At 38.7% G+C, this 20,512-nt stretch overlaps 2 protein-coding genes across 2 annotated transcripts in view; one reads left to right on the top strand and one right to left on the bottom strand.

The window, feature by feature from the left end:
- FBXL17 (F-box and leucine rich repeat protein 17) overlaps nucleotides 1-20,512 on the top strand; it is a 581,667-nt gene that overhangs the window by 342,574 nt on the left and 218,581 nt on the right. The window lies entirely within an intron of this gene.
- Nucleotides 8,107-8,336, bottom strand: LOC101659312 (guanine nucleotide-binding protein G(I)/G(S)/G(O) subunit gamma-5-like). Its single transcript, XM_045285081.1, has one exon. The coding sequence runs from the start codon at nucleotides 8,334-8,336 to the stop codon at nucleotides 8,130-8,132; it is 207 nt and encodes a 68-aa protein (XP_045141016.1). The 3' UTR covers nucleotides 8,107-8,129.

Here is a 20,512-nt window from a genome sequence, read left to right on the forward strand (position 1 = left end):
GGGAGATGTCGGACAGTGTAAGATATGACAAAATAATAATTTATGAATTATGAAGGGTTCATGAGGGAGTGGGAGGGAGGGGGAAAATGAGGAGCGGATATTAAGGGCTCAAGTAGAAAGCAAATCTTTTGAGAATGATGAGGGCAACAAATGTATGTATGGATGGATTGTGATAAGAATTGTATGAGCCCCCATAAGATGATTTTTTTTTTTAATTCACTGACCAGAGAGAGCCTAAAAATGCGTACTACAAAGGCTCCTAGCAGAGCTTTAGCCATGTTTGTGTGGGGGGTGGGGGTGGGGTAGATATCCCCTCATATATTCTAAAAAAAAATGAAAGAAATTATGTAAAAGGTGATCAGTAGTTATTTCAATTGGCTCATAGGAAAGTGTGATGCTTTTTCCCCCTATTGTTTTCTATTTTTACTTTTCTGAACTGCTTTCTTTCTTTTTTTTAGTGAACATGTATTACATATATGTGGGGGAAAAAACTTTGACAATTTGATGCTTAAGAGAGAGAAAGAAAAATAAGCCATACAAAGGAATGAAAACAAGACAAATATTTAATAAACATTCCTTTTCTCTTAAAAATGTTGGTATGAAAACTTCTTTATCATTTACTTCTGCAATTGAGAATGTTGTTTCCTTAGGTAGGGAGTTTATGTAATTAGTATGTTTCCTACAGCAGAGAGTGTAGTTCACTCTCAGCTACTGAACTGCTTGCAATTTTTATTTGTGGTTCCCTTTTAAGATACTTTCCTCAAATCTCCCCTCCACCATTTTCCGTGGAACAACTGACTCTAATTGTTAGAAAAGAAGTTTGCATTCTCTTGCATTGATATCTTTACTATTAAATACTGATCTTGTATAGATAACTTTCTAGCGTCAGGTTGAATAGTTGGCACATCTCTGGGCACATAAGCATGATGTCTGTATGCTAATATGCTTACTTAATCTTTAATACATTATATTTTAATAATATAGGAATGCCAAACTGCGGAAGAGCAAATGAAAAGGTCATTTTTTATTCATGTACAATTGAATGTACCTTCTGCTTGTAGCTCATTATACATGCAGTTGAGCCCAATTTTTTAAAAGTGCAAAGCATACAAAATTAAACCAAGTTTCACAACTGATGTTCCTTTTGTAAAAGGAGTGCTCTCCATCTTTTCAATTTATTTATTCTGACTGCTTGTTACTCATTTGTGTTTTTCTCTTCTCTATTATAGTCAGAATTTCTAATCCCATTTCAAGCAGAAGGCTGCCACTTTTCATCAGAGAAGAGGCAATAAACACGCATCACACTTATATATGCGGGCTTTCATCTAGGGAATTCAAAGTGTTTTATGCATAAGTAGCATTTCCCCTGGCTTTTTTTTTTTTTAAGTAGGGGAAATGAAGCCTAGAGTGCATTAAATGGCTTAAGGAAGCCCACACCTGCAACTACTAAAATTGTGACTTTAATTAAACATATACCTATGGAAATACTGAGGTTTCCTTGACCTGGATATCAATTTGTATGTGTTCTGCTTGAAGAGTAAGAAAATTGCAGAGTGTTAAGCTTGCCACTACTGGTGTACTGGGTTTTGCGTTGAGCTCGGGGTTTACAGTATGAAGCCTCCAGGGTCTCTGCCGGGGACAAAGCCCTGAAAAGAGAGTCTTGGGAAACCAAGGACACTGCTACCCTGGCCTAGAGAGTCACCAGGAGTCAGAATCCATGCAATGGCAGTGAGAGCACAACTTTGTCATAGTCTAGTTAGGGGTAGCGGTGACATGATGTTAGGAAAATGAGCTCCTTAAATGTAGAATAGCTTTCTGAAGCTGACTGTTTAATCACAGAATTCTATATTTTCAGGATAAAATTTTTGAGAGATGTCTAACTGTGGAGCAGAGGGCCACAGAAATGGTTGCATAGTGAGATGGGGTCAGGGTTGTGGATCCAGCCAGGGCAGCAGAAAAGGCTAGTACTCAAGGAATGAGCTGTTCCATCCTTGGGTCTTTTGTCCTTTATTTCTTTTTTCAATTTCCAAAGACATTGGTCACCTTAAGGGTACGCAATCAAGTGAGGCTAATTAGTTGGAAGGATGAGATTAACAGGAAATGGGGAAATGCTACATACATGACTTTAAACATGCATGTTGTTGTGTGTCATTGAGTCAGTGCTATCGCATAACAACACTAGAGGACGGAGCAGGATTACCCATAGGGTTTTCCAGGCTGTGATCCATAAGGGAGCAATCCGTGGGGGATTTCAACCACTGACCTTTTGGATAACATCCAAATATTCACCTGCTGTGTCACCAGGGTCCCTAATACAATACATTATTTGATTTCTTGACTGTTGCTTCCATGGGCGTGATGGTGGATCCAAGTAGAATAAAATCCTTGACAACTTCAGTCTTTATCTATTGTGATGTTGTTTGTTTGACCAGTTGTGAGGATGTTTATTTTCTCTATGTTAAAGTGTAATCCAGGTTGAGTAGTCTTTTTGTAATAAACCTTTTTCAGTAAGTGATTTCAACCCCCTTCACAGTCAGTGCACAAGACTGTGGTATCTGCTTATCAAAGGTTGTTTATGAGTCTTCCTCCAGTCCTGATGCTGCATTCTTTTTCATATAGTTCCGTTTCTCAGAATATGTGTTAATCCTACAGATTGAATATGTATGGTAAAAAGATAACAGTTTGGATACACCCCTTTCCTAATTTCAAACCACACAGTTTCCCATATTTGGTTTCAAACAAATGTTTCTTGATCTATGTACAGGTTTCTCAAAAGCACAATTAAATATTCTGGAATTCCTATTCATCATAATGTTTTAAAATTCTCCTCAGCAGAATTTTACTAGTGTTTGATATTAGTGCTGTTGTTTGATAGTCTTTACATTCTGTTGGCTCACCTTCATTTGGAATGGGCACAAACAATGGATCTCTTCAAGTCGGTTGCCCAAATAGCTGCCTTCCAAATTGCTTGGCATAGGGAGTGAGTTCTTTCAGAATTGCCTCTATTTGATGAAATATCTCAGCGGCCATGTTTTGCTGCACGCCCTTCAGTGCATCTTGAACTTCTTCCTTCAATAGCATTGGTTCTTGACCATATGCTTCCCCCTGAAATGTTTCAATATCAACCAATCATTTTTGGTAATATAATGTTGTATTCCTGCTCTTTTCTTTTAAACTCTGGTGTCATTCAGCGCTTTACACCTCAAATCTTACAATATTGCAACTTGACTTTGTCAATTTAGTTCTTTCAGCTTGAGAAATGCTGAGCATGTTCTTCCCTTTTGTCTTTCCAACTCCAGGTCTTTGCACATTTCATCACAATACTCTGCCTTCTCCAGCTGCTCTCCTGTCGCTGCTGTTTAGCTCTTCATCACTTCTTCCTTTTGTTTTAGCTGTGCTATGTTCAAGAGCAAGCTTCAGAATATCTTTTTATATCTGTGGTGATAAGCTCTTTAAAAAATTAATTCCAGACTAGTCCGAAGGAGTTGGGAATTGATGATGCTACAAATGTCCGACTCTTCCATGAAGCCATTTAGCTCCATCCCCTCCTGATCCCCCAGCCCAACCACTCCTCCCTTATGTATATAGTCCCTCACATTTCTGGATTATGTGACTTGCTACAACATCCCACAGAAATTCATAAGCGTTTGAGGAAATGTCTCACGTGGTGATGAGTGCTTTTCCGTTCAAAAAGCTGAAGTTTAGGCAGGGGTAAGAAGATGCTGGATCCAGAGGATGCGCTCCACCGCTGCCTAGTGCTGGTGCTGAGGTCCCACCCCATGCTTCTCAGAGGGCTTATTTTATACAAACCAGGGTGCTGTTGCAGGAATCCTGTTCATAATTACTCACGGGTAAATCTTATCAATAGTGGTTGTTTAGTGGAAGTTACATTGAGTATCAATAATGCAACCAAAATAACATACAACCCTTCACCTTTTTAATGTGACTCAAATATAATAATCTATTCTCCACTCCTGGACTGTATCTTATTAATCTTATTATATGCACATATGGCCTGGGCCTCTAGCCTACTACTAATCTTAATCAACCAGGCTTTTTTCCCAGGCCACTCCAGAAGCAACTTTCTCCTCTCAGCTGTAGAATATCATTCTTTACTTGCAGTACAAGTGACAGTTATCAAGATAACTTATAAATGGAGTGAGGTCCAATTAATACCCTCTACTAAGGTCAGATATGAACATCTCCCTATTTCTGTTCATAAATTGATAATACCCTCCAAAATGGGAGGATAGCCAGTCATATGAAGTCCAGAATTATAATATATCACACATAATTATAATATTGACTATAACACAACATCTGTATTAGTTTTTTTCTGTATTATGTACACATACACACACACAGAGAATTTCAGAAGGTTCATAGGAAGATTAAATTAAAAGGTAATATAATTTTTCCATGAACTTTTTAAAGTCCCTATGTATATATCCATCCTATATGATCACTTTCTATGCATAATGTGAGCACTTTATTATTTTTATCAGAATTATCATTAAATTTAGAAATGCTCCTGGTATTATAAATCCCTGCTAATAATGTAGTTAGGGGAAAATTATAGGTGTATTATCCTGCAAACCTCTTAAGTTGTTGGACACCTGCCTAATATTCCTACTTCCAACATTTCGTGGTCAAAATTATAACCTGACCTGACCAAACCTGATGTTTGAAAATGGTACCCATTAGAGAACAAGTATAGCAAAGCGAGAGAGCAGAACAACATCATGGAACAACGTGCTGCAGTGCCACTAGCTAATGCTCCTTAGCCTGCTCCTTGGCAGCCCTGGATCAAACCATTAGAGAGTGCCAGGGCGTGCTATCCTGTTTACCTCTGATATGTCATCCTGCTGAGGCATCGTAGACCAGTCCAGGCAAAAGCACCACTCATTAGAGGACCAGGCTGTTTTCAAGGTCCTGTGATTTTTAGAGGCGTCAGTCCTTGGAAAAGGACGTTGGTAGAGGGTCAGCAAAAAGTAGAGGCCCTCAACAGGATGGGTTGACACAGTGACTGCAACAGTGGACTCGAACATAACAATTGTGAGGATGGTGCAGGACTGGGCAGTGTTTCTTTCTGTGTTAAGTAAGGTGACAGGGAATCGGAACTGACTGGACCTAACGACTTATTTTAGAGCAAGAATTCATGTCATTTAATCTCATTGGCTCTGGAACCATTTATTGTCTATAGCGTAGGTTCTGAAATTTATTTGGCTTTACTGCCTCATTTTCAGAAAAATAATAATAATTATTCAGTGTTGCCCTGGCAATTGAAAACGTTTGTACTGTAACCCACAATCTAGGATAAAGTATAGGTATCCGCTTCTGTAGCTCCCCTGAATCGTTCCAGTACCCACAGAGGGTGGTATCACTCACGTTGGGAACCAGTGGCTTATACCCATAGAATAATGCACTAAAGTTCCTACTATATGAGGGGCTTCAAAAATTTTCCAGAAAAATTGAAAAGCTAATTGAAATGTTGAACCCTTTGTCATATACGGTAAAATTTTGTAAAGGAAAAAACAGTGTCACCGATTATTTTCAGAGTTAGTCTGAAACATCAGAAGTTGTTGTATGGAATATTAATAGACCTTACACTTGGGAAACACTCCGCTAAACCAAGTGAACCGGCCTTTGTTCTGCAGTAGTGCTCAGGGCTTTCTCCGTGCTTACAGGCGTTGCGAGCCCTCAGAGAAGAAGGTTGCAGAATGCGCCGTTTCCAACAGATTTGCATGAATCCTCACTTTTTTTCCCCAGCACATTTCATTTTATAAAATCATTTTATTAGAGGCTCATACAACTCATCACAATCCATGCATCAATTGTGTCAATCACATTTGTACATATGTTGCCATCATCATTCTCAAAATACCTGCTTTCTACTTGAGCCCTTGGTATCAGCTCCTCATCCCCCCCCACCCCCCCGTGAACCCTTGATAATTTAAAATTTATTATTATTTTGTCATATCTGACACCATCTGACATTTTCCCTCACCCACTTCTCCGCCCTCCTTCTCACAGGGAGGAGGTTATATGTAGACCTTGTAATCTGTTTCCCCTTTCTCCCTCACCTTCCCTCCACCCTCTGAAGAAAGCGGATTGTGCCCGGCTATCAAAAGATATAGCATCTGGGGGCTTAAAGGCTTGAAGATAAACAGGCGGCCATCTAGCTAAGAAACAACAAAGCACACATGGAAGCAGCACACCGGCCTACCCCGACACAACACTCAAGACAAAGCAGGTGCATAAGCAAATGCAGTGAAGAAAGCCCACATGGAAGAAGCACACCAGCCTGTGAGATCACAAGGCGTTGAATGGCCCCGGTATCAGGCATCAAAGACCCCCCAAAAATCATAGAATGAGGGGGAGTGCGGAGTGGGGACCCAGGGCCCATCTGTGGGAAATTGGACATCCCCTTGCAGAAGAGCTGTGGGGAGGAGACGGGCCAGTCAGGGTGCAGTGTAGCAATGATGAAATATACAATTCTCCTCCAGTTCTTGAATGCTTCCTCCCCCCCACTATCATGATCCCAATTCTACCTTACGTATCCAGCTGGACTGGAGGATGTACACTGGCACAGATAGGAACATGAAATACAGGAATCCAGGTCAGATGAACCCCTCAGGACCAGTAGTGAGAGTGAAGCCTCACTTTTTTGTGTGAAAAATCTCTGCACTCTGGGAAATGGTGCTATTGACTGTTGTCTAGTTATCCATGGGCCTGCTCAGCTAAACAATCACAGATACATGCTTCCTAAAATCTACCCATCTTGTTTTAGCCTCCAGGGGCAACTTCTGCAGAAGTGCCTCTAGGAGTTCAATATTAAAAGAACATCCAAATAAAGAGCCCACAGACCTGGCCCAAATGGTACTTGATGTTTGCATTCATCCCTCTTCTTACTCACATGAGAAAATATCACTACAAACAAGTGGGAAAGGAGTGACTATTTTAGCTTCCTCTGAGTTTTTTTTCTGAGAGCGAGAAGCTGGCCTTTGCAATCATGTGAACCTCCGACTAGACCGGCTACCTACAAGATGCAGCTAGTCAGCGGATTAGCATAAGCGTCTGTCTCCGCCTTGAAAAATAGAGTTAGTAAAATCTTCACTCAAAAGGTGTGTTGTAAACTCACTGCCATCTAGTCAATTCCACCTCATTGCGACCCTATGGGACAGGGTAGAATGGCCCCTGTGGGTTTTCGAGAGTGTGGCTCTTTATGAGAGTAGAAAACCTTTTTCTCCCGAAGAGCAACTGGTGGATTCAAATTGCTGGCCTTATGGGTAGCAGCCATGCATAACCACTTGGGCTCCAAAGGCATTTCGTAGAATTAAATAATTAAACATGTGGGAAGTTATTCTATCTTGAGCCCTTAGTAATTTACTTTACTAGTTGCAGAAATGTATGTCAGCGTAGACCTGTGCTCCATAGGATTTTCAAATAGCTGGTTTTTCAGACATTGACCACCAGGCCTTCTGAGCACCTATAGATGGATTTGAACTGTCACCTTTTCTTTAGTACCTGAGTAAAGTAACCATTTGCACTCTATAAGGGCTTTTCACTAATTTCAGTTCTCTTTATTCTTCCATTGGCCACAGAGAGATTCCTGAGCTAGTACCCTTGGTCTCAATTCCATTACCCCTACTGATGTAAGGTCCTTTGGTGGCAGAGTGGGTTCCTCGTTGGACTGATAACTGTAAGGATGGTGGTTCAAACCCACCAGTCACTGACAGAGAAGAAGAAACTTTTGGTTTCTATAGAGATTTACAGCCTCAGAAGCTCACAGGGGGTTCTACCCTGTCCTATAGGGTGGCTAGCTATGTAATAGAACTGACTGGACTTAGGTTCGCTAAGCCACTGTTTGCTTCTTTTTCTTTTTTTCTTTTTTGTACTACTTATTTTATTATATACAGCTGCCAGTGTATATAAAACAACCCTTGTGAAATAGAAATTCATGAAAATTCAGAGAGGTAGATGTTGAGGACTGACAAAAGCAGAAGTTTGTATAGTATGGCACCTGTAACTGTGAAGACGAGCTTTTGTACAGCTTCAAATTTAGCTCTCCTTGAATGGTCACTGGTTCATGAGAAATGACTTAGGAAACCTTTGAAAGATTCATCTTACTACAAAAATGAACAGACTTTCTGGGGTCTAAAGGGATTTGTACTTGAAGATACTCCAGTCAGCAGGGGGTCATGTTGAGCATTCTGCAGACAAAACTGTTTCAAATCTGCAGCTGCCTGGGAAACTTTCACACGGTTGAGCCCGGCCTCCAGCCGGAGCTGCTGAACCACTTTCTTCATGGCGGCGACCCTGGAAGAGCCAGACATGGCGAGCAACAGGGCGAGGAGACGTTTCCTTTCTAGGTCGTCTTGCTTGTTTTTCAAATGAAGATAAAATCATACCACAAGGTGGCTTTCCAGAAGAACTGAGACAATAAATGTGTGATTATTTTTGAAAGATGAACAATAATACCAATTGATACTTAGTAATAGTAGACATTTTTGGCTGTCAATCTTACAATGCAATTTTTTTGTTTCTAGTAGAATATCTATGGTAGTGGAATTACTGAAAGCTCATACTATTTTCACACAATTCCCTGGGATGGACTTAAGAAAAAGTGCCAAAGCCTTTTGTTTTCTAGCTTACATAAGATGGTATACATATATAATTTTTTTTAAACATTTGTGTGCATGTCATTTAATCTCTCTTGCACAACTGTAACTGATTTGGAGTTTTTGAAGATTGTGCATATAATTTTTAGCTTGTATAGAGATAAAAATATGCATCAGAAAGTCTCCAAAAAGAATTTATAGAGCTTGGAAAGATCCAGTTCAAAATTTATAAGTCCTTGGAACCCTGAAATGAGACAGATGTGAAACAGTGTTTTAGAGAAACTTAAAAACTACATTTAAAAACTATGGAAAACTTATTTTCTGTGTAGTCTTGCTATTTAGTTTTTTTGTCCTATAACATTTAAGATATGCTATTCTAACCATTTTACAATGAACAAGTTATTTTGGCACTTTTTGCTTTAGTTTTAAAATTGTACAGTTTACCTCTTGGATTAGACTAATGGTTTTGAAGCCATTTGCAGGGTCGCTTTGGGATCCTTGGTTGTTGTTGTTAAACCTCCATTTTGTCCTTGGACATTTAAGAGAGAGAGAGGGGTCTACATTACTTGGAAATCCATAAAACCCAGGCTGCTTATCCTGTGTATTGTAGATATCTAGTCTTTATTCACCTTTCAAGTGAGAATAGTTACATGGGCATTTTGCACTTTCCTAGGAAGAAAAAGTCTCAAATCATATTGTTCAGGAAAGATCAAACAAATAGTTCTTGGTAATACCGCATCCCTTACAGGATGCTCAAGATGACGTTTTGAGAGCTCATAGCCTGAGCCTATTGTTTCGTGTCACTGGTGGTGTAGTAGATTCTACATTGGACCGTTCGAAACTACAAGCCACGCACTCTGCAGGAGAAAGATGAGACTTTCTACTCTCCTAAAGATTGGTGCTCTTGGACACACACAGAAACAGTTCTACTCTGTCCTGTAGGCTATGAATCGACCCAAAGGTGCTGAGTTTTACTCAGTTTTGAGAAATAATGGTATAGAGCAGTGGTTCTCAAAATTCCTAATACTGTGACCCTTGCATACAGTTCCTCATGTTGTGGTGACCCCCTAACCATAAAATGATTTTCGTTGCTACTTCATAACTCTAATTTTACTACTGTTATGAATCAGGAAACCCCTGTGAAAGGGTTGTTCAATTCCCAAAGGGGTCACAACCCACAGGTTGAGAACTGCTGAAGGTTAGATCCCCATCATGGAATTGTGCTGTGTTGGGGTTCTAACTCTTATACCTGTGAATATAATCCTTTTGGGAAATAGATGTATTATGTGCCCCAAGGCCAATTACCTTTAAGTGCTATTAAGGAGCAGATTAGGTCAAGAAACAGGCAAACCCCCAAATTGCAGAGAAACTGAGTGAACCCTGAGCCTACAAAAACTGAGAGCTTTCCTTTAGAGATGGTACCTTGAATTCAGACTTCCCTCTGAACTGTGAGAAAGTAAATTGTCATTTAAAGTCAACCTCTGTTGTATTCCTGTTTTAGTAGCACTAGGAAACTAAGACAACTAGTTATCTTAAAGGCCATTGTAAAGTCTAGCCATTTCTACACTAGATTTCATTTTCAGCCACAACCATATCATCACCGACTCCTGAGGGCTACCTCTGCCTCACTGAGAGCCTGTTTCTTCTCTGCTTCAGCACGTCAGCATTGCCCCCTTTATATACCTGCTCAGCTCACCCCTGAGCCAGCATATTACTGATTATTTCTGAAATTATATTGGGATTTCTAATTTACATATATCCAGTAAAAGATTCCTGGTGGCATAGTGGGTTATGTAGGGGCTGCTAAGCACAATGTCAGCTGTTTGAACCCACCAGCCACTCTGCAGGCTCTCTGCTCCCTCAAAGATTGATAGCCTTGGAAGCCCACAAAGACAGGTCGAGTCCAGCCTACCGAGCCCACTGTGAATCGATTTAATGGCAGAGAGTTTGGATTGGGGTTGACTTGAGCCCAAGTAAAGTGTTGAACACACCTAGAAAACTCAATTTTAGAAAATGTATTGTCCATTTAAGCTCATTTTCATAATTCAAAAGACTTGTTTGCCCTGTAGGTTCATGCTATCCCCCACCTCTTTGCGGCACTTGAAAGGCAGGTGTCTACTTGTCATAGAGGGGCCGTTGCCAGGGAGCGAGGAGCAGCCATCTCCAGAAGATAGCTGAGACCATTTGCAGACCCGCCCAACGGGTCAATCAATCACACCCCCTAGCTCAGCAGCTGAGTGTGTTCACTGTCTGCACAGCCAGGGGATGCTCGAGGCATTCCACAACGGCTTTTATCCAAGCCCAAAGTCATGTGCGGGATGTGAGAATTAATAGGAATATTTTAGCTAAATATATTAGATAATTTTATTTGGTCATCTCATGTTGAAACATCCTATAATAGAAATAATTTTAGAAAAATATCTCTGGTCAGTTTCCATGTCATTGCATTAAAGTCAGTGAAGTACAAGTAATAGGGATCTATATAGTTCTTAGACTCCCCTACGTTAACCATGATGAACTTTCATCTAGTTTATTCTTGTTACTATACATGCCAACTTCCAAACCTAATATGGAAATAGACCCAGTATGAAACCACAATGCAAAAAGGTGCATGGCACTCTCCTGCTTCCTGCCAACCTCTAACTCCTCCTCCACCATCACCACTCTCCCACTTCTATAAAGGGAATACTTACATTTGAAAACCTTGTGAAACTCAGTGTATTGTCTGAAGACTATGGAAATTGGCCAATAAGTGACATTATAGAATAAAAAATACTAAAACATGATTCAAAGAAAAGCTTTGCTTATAAATTTTAAAAGCTTAGAATAAAAAAAGTAATCCTGGCAACATGCTTAGTTTGAAAGGCAAAAAAGAACCGAACATAATGTTCTAAAGCTTACAAGATTTATTTTTCCCCCTCAAGAATAATGAAGAGTATTTCAAAAGCGCATGTCCAGTTCTCAGTATTTTTATTATTACTATTTATTTTCCATTGCAGTCCACGTGCCTCCCCTTTCATATAAACGAGGAACCACTTTAAATGCAAGGTGTTTTGTTTGTTTATTTGCCAAAAACAACCTATGTCATCTTTAAATGCCAACATCCGTTTGAATATTAAAAACCATTCAGGGGAAAACACTTAATATAATAAGGTAATAGTATCTTGAATATCAACAATGAGATTATTTTATTATTTAGAAAACATGGAAATCAAATGTGAATTAATGAATCTATATCATCATATTATTTACTTGTAGTTGTAAATGACAGTCACTAAAATGTTAGTAGAGGTTGTCTTAGTTACCCAGTACAGTCATAGCAGAATTAATACCCATAGAAATAATGGGTAACTTTGCAAAAAGAGCAGAAGTTTATTTGCTCGGAGTTTCTGAAGGCTAATATGTTAGTCCAGTCCCGGTCAAATAGAGAACCAAATTCATAGACACTCATGTGTTTATGAAAAAGCTTTATATAAAAGAGCAATTGTATATTCAGAAAACATCCCAGCCCCATCCAGTTCAAGTCCATAAGTCCAATATTAGCCCATGTGTCCGATACCAGTCTATAAATTCCTCTTCAGACCCACACAACACATGCAATGACACCGAATGCAGGAAGATCACAGGTCAGTGGGTGGAAAGTTGTAGTTCCAGTGGTGGTGGAAGCATCTCAGCACTGGCAGGGATCTCCACATGCTCCTCCAGCTCCAGGGCTCTGGCTCTATCGGTGTAGCTCTATGTGCCTTGTTAGCGGGAAGGTGAAGCAGAGAGTTAGTCTCCCACCTCTCAGGAGGAAGACCAGAGTTCCCAGGATCCTCAGGAAAAGGCCATGCCCAAGCTGAGGCCTCATTGGCTGTGACCTGATTGACCGGCTAGACTTGACCCCTTCCCAAATTGACAGGAGATTAAGTAACTGCCATAGCTGGTAATTTTAAATTAGGGATCCAGCCTTGTCAATTTCTTATGTCAGCATCTCTTCTAGTTTTTGGTGCCCCCCAGCAATCCTTTGTGTTCCTTATTCCTTGGCATCTGCCTTTTCCTTTGTGACTATATGTGTTCTGGTTTATAATCTATAGTTTCTGACTTCATTAAAATAACTAAAAAGCACACCCGTATTTTCAAATACAACTCCTTCCATAGGTACAAAGCTCTTCGAATTCAATGCAAATCTTGGGAAACACATTTCAATTGATGTTGTTATTTTTACTTGCCTTCAAATTGGTTCCAACTCACTGTGTCCCCAAGTTCAACATAACAAGGCACTGGCTGGTCCTGCTCCATTCCCACGATTGTTCCTCTGTTTGAGCCCATTGTGCAGCCACTGTGTCAACCCATCTTGTTGAAGGCCTTTCTCTTTTTGCCTTCCTCTCAGTTACCAAACATAATGTTCTTCAGGGACTGATGTCTACTAAAGACATATTCATAGTGTGTGAGACACATTCTGGCAGTACTTCTTCCAAGACAGTTATATACTATCAATCTTCTTCTCCAGCATAATCCAAATGCATCAATTATTCCTCAGCTTCCTTCTTCAGTGTGTAACTTAAACATGAGGCAATACTGTGGTTTCACTCAGGTGCATCTTAGTCATCAATGCAACCAACATCCTTGCTTTCAACATCTAAAAGAGGTCTTGTGCAGCAGATTTGCCCAGTGCATTGTGTCATTTGACCTGTTGACTGCTGCTACCATGACCATTGATAGAGGATCCAAGGAAGATAAAATCTTGACAAATTCTGTTTCTGCTTATCTTGATGTTTCCTATTGGTCCAGTTATATGGACTTTTGTTTTCTTTACAATGAGTTGTGATCCATACTGAAGGCTATAATCCTTTATCTTCTTCAACAAGTGCTTCAAGTCCTCTTCACTTTCAGCAAGCAAGTTTGTGTCCACAGCATAGGATAGGTTGCTAATAAGCCTTCCTCGAATCCTGTTGCCTCATTTCATATAATCCAACTTCTTTGTTTCCTCAGCATAAAGATTAAATGTGATGGGAGGGTACAACCGTGATACACACCTTTCTTGATTTTAAGCCGTGTGCTATTCCCTTATTCTGTTCTTACAACTACCTCTTAATTCATGTACAAGTTCTGCATGTGCGTACTGTTCCCATTCTTCTCAAGGTACTCCATAGTTTGTTATGATCCACATAGTCAAATACCTTGGCATAGTCAATAAAGCACAAGTAAACATCTTTCTGGTATTCCCCACTTTCAGCCAAGATCCAGCTGACGTCAGCCGTGATACCCCTTGTTCCATATCCTCTTCTGAATCAGGCCTGAACCTAAGGCAACTCCTTTGTCAATGTCCTACTGCTATCATTGTTGAATGCTCTTCAGCAAAATTGTACTTTCATGTGATTTCAGTGATACTGTTCTATAATTGGAGTATTATATTGGGTCACCTCTAGGGGCTGAGCTGCAAGTTCACCACTGAAACCACCACCCACTGTGCGACAGAAAAGATGAGCTTGCCTGCTCCACACAGGTATACAGTCTCACCAACCCTACGGAGCGTTCTACTCTGAGTTGACATCCACTCGAGGCCACACAACAGCAGCAGGCTGATGACAGAAGCACCATATGGTCCAAGACTCAGATCAGTCACCAGCTGGGGGCAGCTCCTAGTCAGCCATCTAACAGTCCATTGCATTCTTATAGAGGAAGTTTCTTTTGTCTCAAAACTTAATAGTTAGCCACAGTTTTATTGTTATGCCTAAATAGTTACTTCTCATAGTTTTGAAACTTCAGTTTTCTATTTTTTCCCAAGATATAAAGTAATATGTCTCAACATTTATACTGTTTTCTAAATAAACAAAATGTCATTTTAAAATTTATGATGTTGAGGAATTCTGGCACTGAGCTGTAGGCACTAATTATGCATTCATTTTATTCTGATGTGCTGCTTTGTTATGTTTCCAACAACCTTGGGATGAGGCTATAATTAAATCTATTACAAAAATAATTTTTATTACCATAATTTTTTTTACCCTAACTTGTTACAACATTGAAACCAAGGTTTGGGGTAGTTCACTGTAATTTTAGAAGCCCTGGTGGTGGTGTGGTTTAGGTAGGGCAGCTTGTGCAAAGCCACCAGCCTCTCCATGGAAGAATACTTAGGCTGTCTGGTCCCGTTATGATTTACAGTCTGAGAAGTCCTATTTCCGTGGTTACAGGGAGGCCTGGTGGCATAGTAGTTAAAATGCTCAGCTGCTAACCAAAGGTTAGAGGTTGAACCTACTAGTCACTCTGTGGGAAACAGCTGTCTGCATTCTGCTTTTGTAAACACTTGCCACCTCGGCCACCCTGTAAGGCACCTCTGTTCTGGGAAGTAGGGTTTCTGTTTGTCAGAATAGACTGAGGCAGTGAACAATGAATTACTGTCAGGACATTATATCCTCGAGGTTTTTGAGTAAAATTCAGGATTGTGTTCGTGCTAATATTTAGCTCTACAGTATAAATACTTAAAATTGTTAGCAGTAAAAGATATTTAAATTTTGATGGTTTATAACGGCGGCCTTAATATTTTAACTTTCCTTGAGAAGGGAGTTTATTTTAAGCGTTGTTTTTCCTGGTACAGCACAGTGCATAGTCGTGTCTTTTTAAAAAATAATTAGTGAAGTTGAACATTTCCTTTCATTTTAAGCTATTGCCAATTATTTTGTTAAGTAGGCAAAAAATACATACATACTTGCTACCGCGATGATACTTACTAAATCTAGTTGATGTCAACATATTTTATAATTTTTTTGTCAAATGTAAAATACAACCTTTTGCAATTTGGAAAGTATTCTATCCTCTACATTACTTTTTTTTTTTTTTAGTCTGTAATTTCCATCACGTATTCTTTACTTTTAACTGCAAATCACCTGATCATTTTCTCAATTTATACTTATAAAATAATTTAAAGAGTTGAAAGAATATTTTGAACAGGAATTTAAGAAAATCATCTTTCAGCTTCATTAACTTTAAAAGGGAGTAAACAATCGTATTAAAGAACACAGCAAATTTGCAATACAGTCGAAGCCCTTCTTCAGTATTTGAATTTGTATTTGTTCATTTGAAGAATTGAACGGGATCTTCATGAAATGTTCAGAGAATGTGTAACTGTCTACGTATACACAAACATGAACTTTCAATATCAATGGATTAAGTCTCTCATAAAACAAGTTACCTTTCTTTGTGGTGTACTCTGATGCTTTCTATTCTAATTTACTTGTTGAAACATGCATTACTTATGAATTTATTCAGATAGGATTCCTCATGATAACACTTACCATTTTAGTTTTTACCTTGGAAATGACCTATAAGTGGGAACATGTCCTAGGGATAATGTATTTTCTTCAAAAGCAAAAGTAGAATCATATGGTTATAAACTACCGTAACTGATCTAGCCTACTGATAACTCATGGGTGTTTCAGCCACACATCAGCTGTAGAAAGTAATTTTTAAGTGTATCTCAAGATACTTACTATAAATGACCATTGACTTATCTCGAAGTCTGAAGTTAAGTGTTAAATTAGTATTATAGCTTCATCAGAATTTTGAATTTTAACAAGTATTGTGACAAGCTTAAAACATGCATATAGAGAGAATCATATATAGAACTCTCCATCATCCAACTTAAACAGTTATCAACATTTTGCCTCCTTTATTTTATCTTTAAATATCTCCCATCACCTGTCAGTGTATTGAAATAAATCCAAGAGAAACTACCATTTGTAAATACTTCAGTTATCACTTATAAAGACTTAGAAATATTGTAAGTACTGTTAATACAAATAATAAATGTAACAATGTCTTAGTGTTATTACAGAATGTGTGCTTAATTTTCCCTGGTTGTTTAAAAAAACAAGTCTTATTATCAGCTAGTTTATTCAAATTGAGATTCACATTAAATCAGATATTTAATTTGCATAAAACAAATAATACATAAATTATTTGTCCGATAAAATGTTACACATCCTGGATTTAGATGACTCTCTTGTGGTGCCATTTAACAGGGTTCTCTACCTACTGCTCCCCTATATTTCCTGTAAATTGATAGGTGATTTGAGATTTATTAGATTCCGGTTCCTTATTTGGGGTCAAGATACTGCGCTGGTATCAGGAGATACATAATGTCTACAGACAAATAGCTCTATATTTTGTTTGATACGATCATTGTACCAAATCTCTTCTTGATATGGACTCTAGATGTGGGTGGGATATCGTACTTTCCCTCTCAGGGGTTTGTTTTCAGTTTTATCAGTTCACCTTGAACTCACATTTGTCTTGGCAGCTGGCCTCTGGCCTTCTCTTGAGTTTTTCCCTCATTTTTTCCTTGAGATGTCATCAATTTGATTCTTGTTTAATCTATCCAGTGAGGTTAAGCATGTATACATCTCATTTATATGTTTGGAAAAAAAATTATTCTGATGAGTAAGTTGGTTGTGTAGAATTCTATCATGTTTTTCTATCATGTGTCCTTGCTTCTGTCATCAGGGTCATATGTTCCAACTACTGTCCTTTCTTTTTGACACAACAGTGGACTCCACATACATACCAAGAGAAGCCATGCTGGCACAGGGAAGGACCTTGTCTCATTCTGTTATGCACGGGGTCACCTTGAGCCTGGGCTGCTTGTGAGACAACTAAAAGTTATAACAATATTGTATTACTACTTTTCATTCATTTTACTAGGTGATGCATAGATATTTCTTTTTATAACTAAAAGTGATCCAGTCTCTGTGCTTATTAATAATTTTCTACTTTGTTAACATCTTCCTACTAGCAGTAATATATTTGCTATTTTTACTCACCCCCCAAAAAAACCTCACTGCCATTGAGTCAGTTCTTATTCATAGCAACACCACAGGGATCCCTGGTGGTAGTGGGTTCCAAGTTTGACTGGCAACAGATCGAAACCGCCAGCCACTCTGCAGTGGAAAGATGAGGCTCTACTTCCACAGAGCGTTAAAGTCTTAGAAACCCACGGGGCCAATTCTATCTTTTCCTCTAGGGTCACTGTGAGTGGTGATTTTTATTCATAGAACTAAGTATATAGTACTAAGTATATTATCTGGCAAGCTAATGTGACTTGCCAGATAATTTATCTGCATTATTTTATCCATTTATCAAAGCTGCCTTGAGTTTCCATCAAAGATCGGTAAAAGATGGATTCTGCTGTTAATGGCTGTCTAATAAGTGACAGCAGGGCAAGTCAGACCAGAACTGGAAGTCAGATTAGGGTGCTGACATACTTCAGAGTGGTCACAAAACCAAAACAAGCAGGTCACAAAGCAGGTCACGAGCATCAGCCAGCCTGAAAGATGCCAATGCATCTTCCTTAAGGGATTTAAACCTACAAGGAAATTATATCACTGACATTGGTAGCAGTTGCGAACTTAAATGCTCATAAAGGCCAGAGATAGACTATAAACTGATAAAAATGGACTAACTGTAAGCATTAGATAATGGTGAGGACTGTGAGAATTGGAGATTTCATCTCTGGTCTAAAGGTATTCACACTCAAGTCTATAAATAATGCCTAAATAAATGAAAGATTTAATGCCTCGAGAAACCATTTTGCATGATGCCTTTCACCCTGTCGGGATATTCAGTGTGTCCAGGCAGAGTTATACAGAATACAGGGCCCAACATTCAACACTTAGTGTTTGTTTCAATCTGCATTGAAAGAAATACATAGAGAAGAGAATTTGAACAATAATAGCAGATGCAACAACAAAAGGTTAAAATCATCTTGCTGTCCCTAATACAGTATACAGGAGTAGAGGGACCCAGGTTCAAACAACAGTTGTCAGTTGCTACAAGATCATGCATTCTGCTCGATTATCCTGAGGCACCTACTTAATGTATCAGCACTGTAAGGGCAGCAAAGACCATCTGAAAAACTAAGACTTGGGCCTTCCATTCATGAGTCATAATGTTTAGTGGGTTTTGTTTAGTTTGCTTCAAATTGGCCAAGATCAGGCTAGAAAATCTCAAAATTTAAGGATAATGAGATTAAGTATTTGGCTGAATATTACACTCACAATGCCTATCAGAAGACCTTACCATAGACCCACATCACTGGACATTGGCTACTATCATTAATAAATATGGCCACGCCCTATTTTTTTGAGTACATACTGCTGGTCATATAACATCTTGTTTTTGCCAATTAAGCATGAATACCTCTTAATGTATGTTTGGGGTTGCTTATACTAGCTATTAAGACAGAATTCCAAACTCACATAATAAGTACAAATCTATTCAGCTTTACAAGTACGTATATGAAGTCATTAATTATAATCAGTGTCTGAGAAGAAGGATACAAACATGACAAAACTTGAATACCATTGAAAGACTTTTACAGAGAAATGGTAATTTGTAGGTACTACTCATGCTTTTCTATATTAGATCATCATCAAAATTATGCTGTAATATGGAGAACTGATCACAATGATCAATGTACAACCCCACCCCACCTCCAGGGGATGAACAAACTAATCATGGGTGAAGGGAGACAACAGCGGTGTAAAATATGAAAATAAAAATAATTTATAAATTATCAAGGCTTCATGACGGTGGAGGGACGGGGAAAAGAGGAACTGATAACAAGGGCTCAAGTAGAAAGAAAATGTTTTAGAAATTATGATGGCAACATATGTACAAATGTGCTTGATATAATTGATGTATGGACTGTTATAAGAGCGAAAAAAGCCCCCAATAAAATGATTTGTTAAAATTTTAAATGTATATATGATATAATATTTGTGGGGGTAAAATCCTTATGAATAGTAGTTTTGCTGCTTAGAAATGCCTAACATTGTAAAGGAACGAGAGAGGATAAAATTATACTCCATTTCAACAAAAGAAAACCTTGAAAATGATAGTAAGTTTACTTTAAAAAAGAATTAGGTTGAATGCTTTGAAAGTTATATGGCATAATTGAATAACGTAAAAGTATAAAATGACTTTTTTAAAGCTTTCAGACTGAATAAGTTCAGAATTATTTCTTAGTGATTTTCACTTTTGAAATATTCATTGATGAAAAATAATTCAGTATTTCATAGAATTCTTACTGTATTTTTATGTATTCATATAGTAGAGGTATAGCATTTTTTTTCCTGCTACTAAATGCCAGACTTTGGTACTGTGTGGTTTGCAGTAATAGACCTAAAGTTATTAAGATCCTGAAGCTCTTTTTTTAGTTCTTTCCTACAACATAGCAAATGGTCTTTTCAAGGTAGTAGAAATCCTAACTGCGGCGAGGCATTGTTAGCGTGGCTTATCACAATCGTTGTTAAACCTTAGTTGAATGTTTTGAAGCATGGCCTCCCACTCTCTCTGCTCACTGCCAGCACGTTGATCCCAACTCATGGGGACCCAGTAGGGCAGAGTATAACTGCTCCTTCTACCCTGTTTCTCCAAAAGTAAGACATCCCCCGAAAATAAGACCTACTTACAGTTTTCCCTCATGTTGAAATATAAGGCATCCCCCTCAAAATAAGACCTCCCCGAAAATAAGGCCCCCCGAAGCTACCGTAACTCTGGACCATAGGGCGCTGCTACGCAGCTCACTGTTGGCCACAGTGTAGCTGGAGTAGACAGGAAGTGCAAGGTCTCTTTTAATAAAACAATAAATGTGTACCTTATTCTTCTTCATGAAAAAATAAGACATCCCCTGAAAATAAGACCTAGTGCATCTTTGGGAGCAAAAATTAATATAAGACACTGTCTTATTTTCAGGGAAACAGGGTAGTTTCAGAGACTAAATCAGAGGTTCTCAACCTATGGATCACGACCCCTTTTGGGGTCAAATGACTCTTTCACAGGGGTCGCCCAGTTCATAAAAGTAGCAAAATTACAGTTATACAGTAGCAGCGAAAATAGTTTTATGGTTGGGG

Source organism: Echinops telfairi, unplaced genomic scaffold (assembly GCF_000313985.2).
Source record: "Echinops telfairi isolate 266 unplaced genomic scaffold, ASM31398v2 ScPeMD7_7469;HRSCAF=8507_1, whole genome shotgun sequence".
In the NCBI taxonomy this organism is placed as follows: Eukaryota; Metazoa; Chordata; class Mammalia; order Afrosoricida; family Tenrecidae; genus Echinops; species Echinops telfairi.

Bases quoted from the DNA above. Each gene is read 5' to 3' on its own strand.
- LOC101659312 (XM_045285081.1), bottom strand. From the start codon at position 8,336: ATGTCTGGCTCTTCCAGGGTCGCCGCCATGAAGAAAGTGGTTCAGCAG.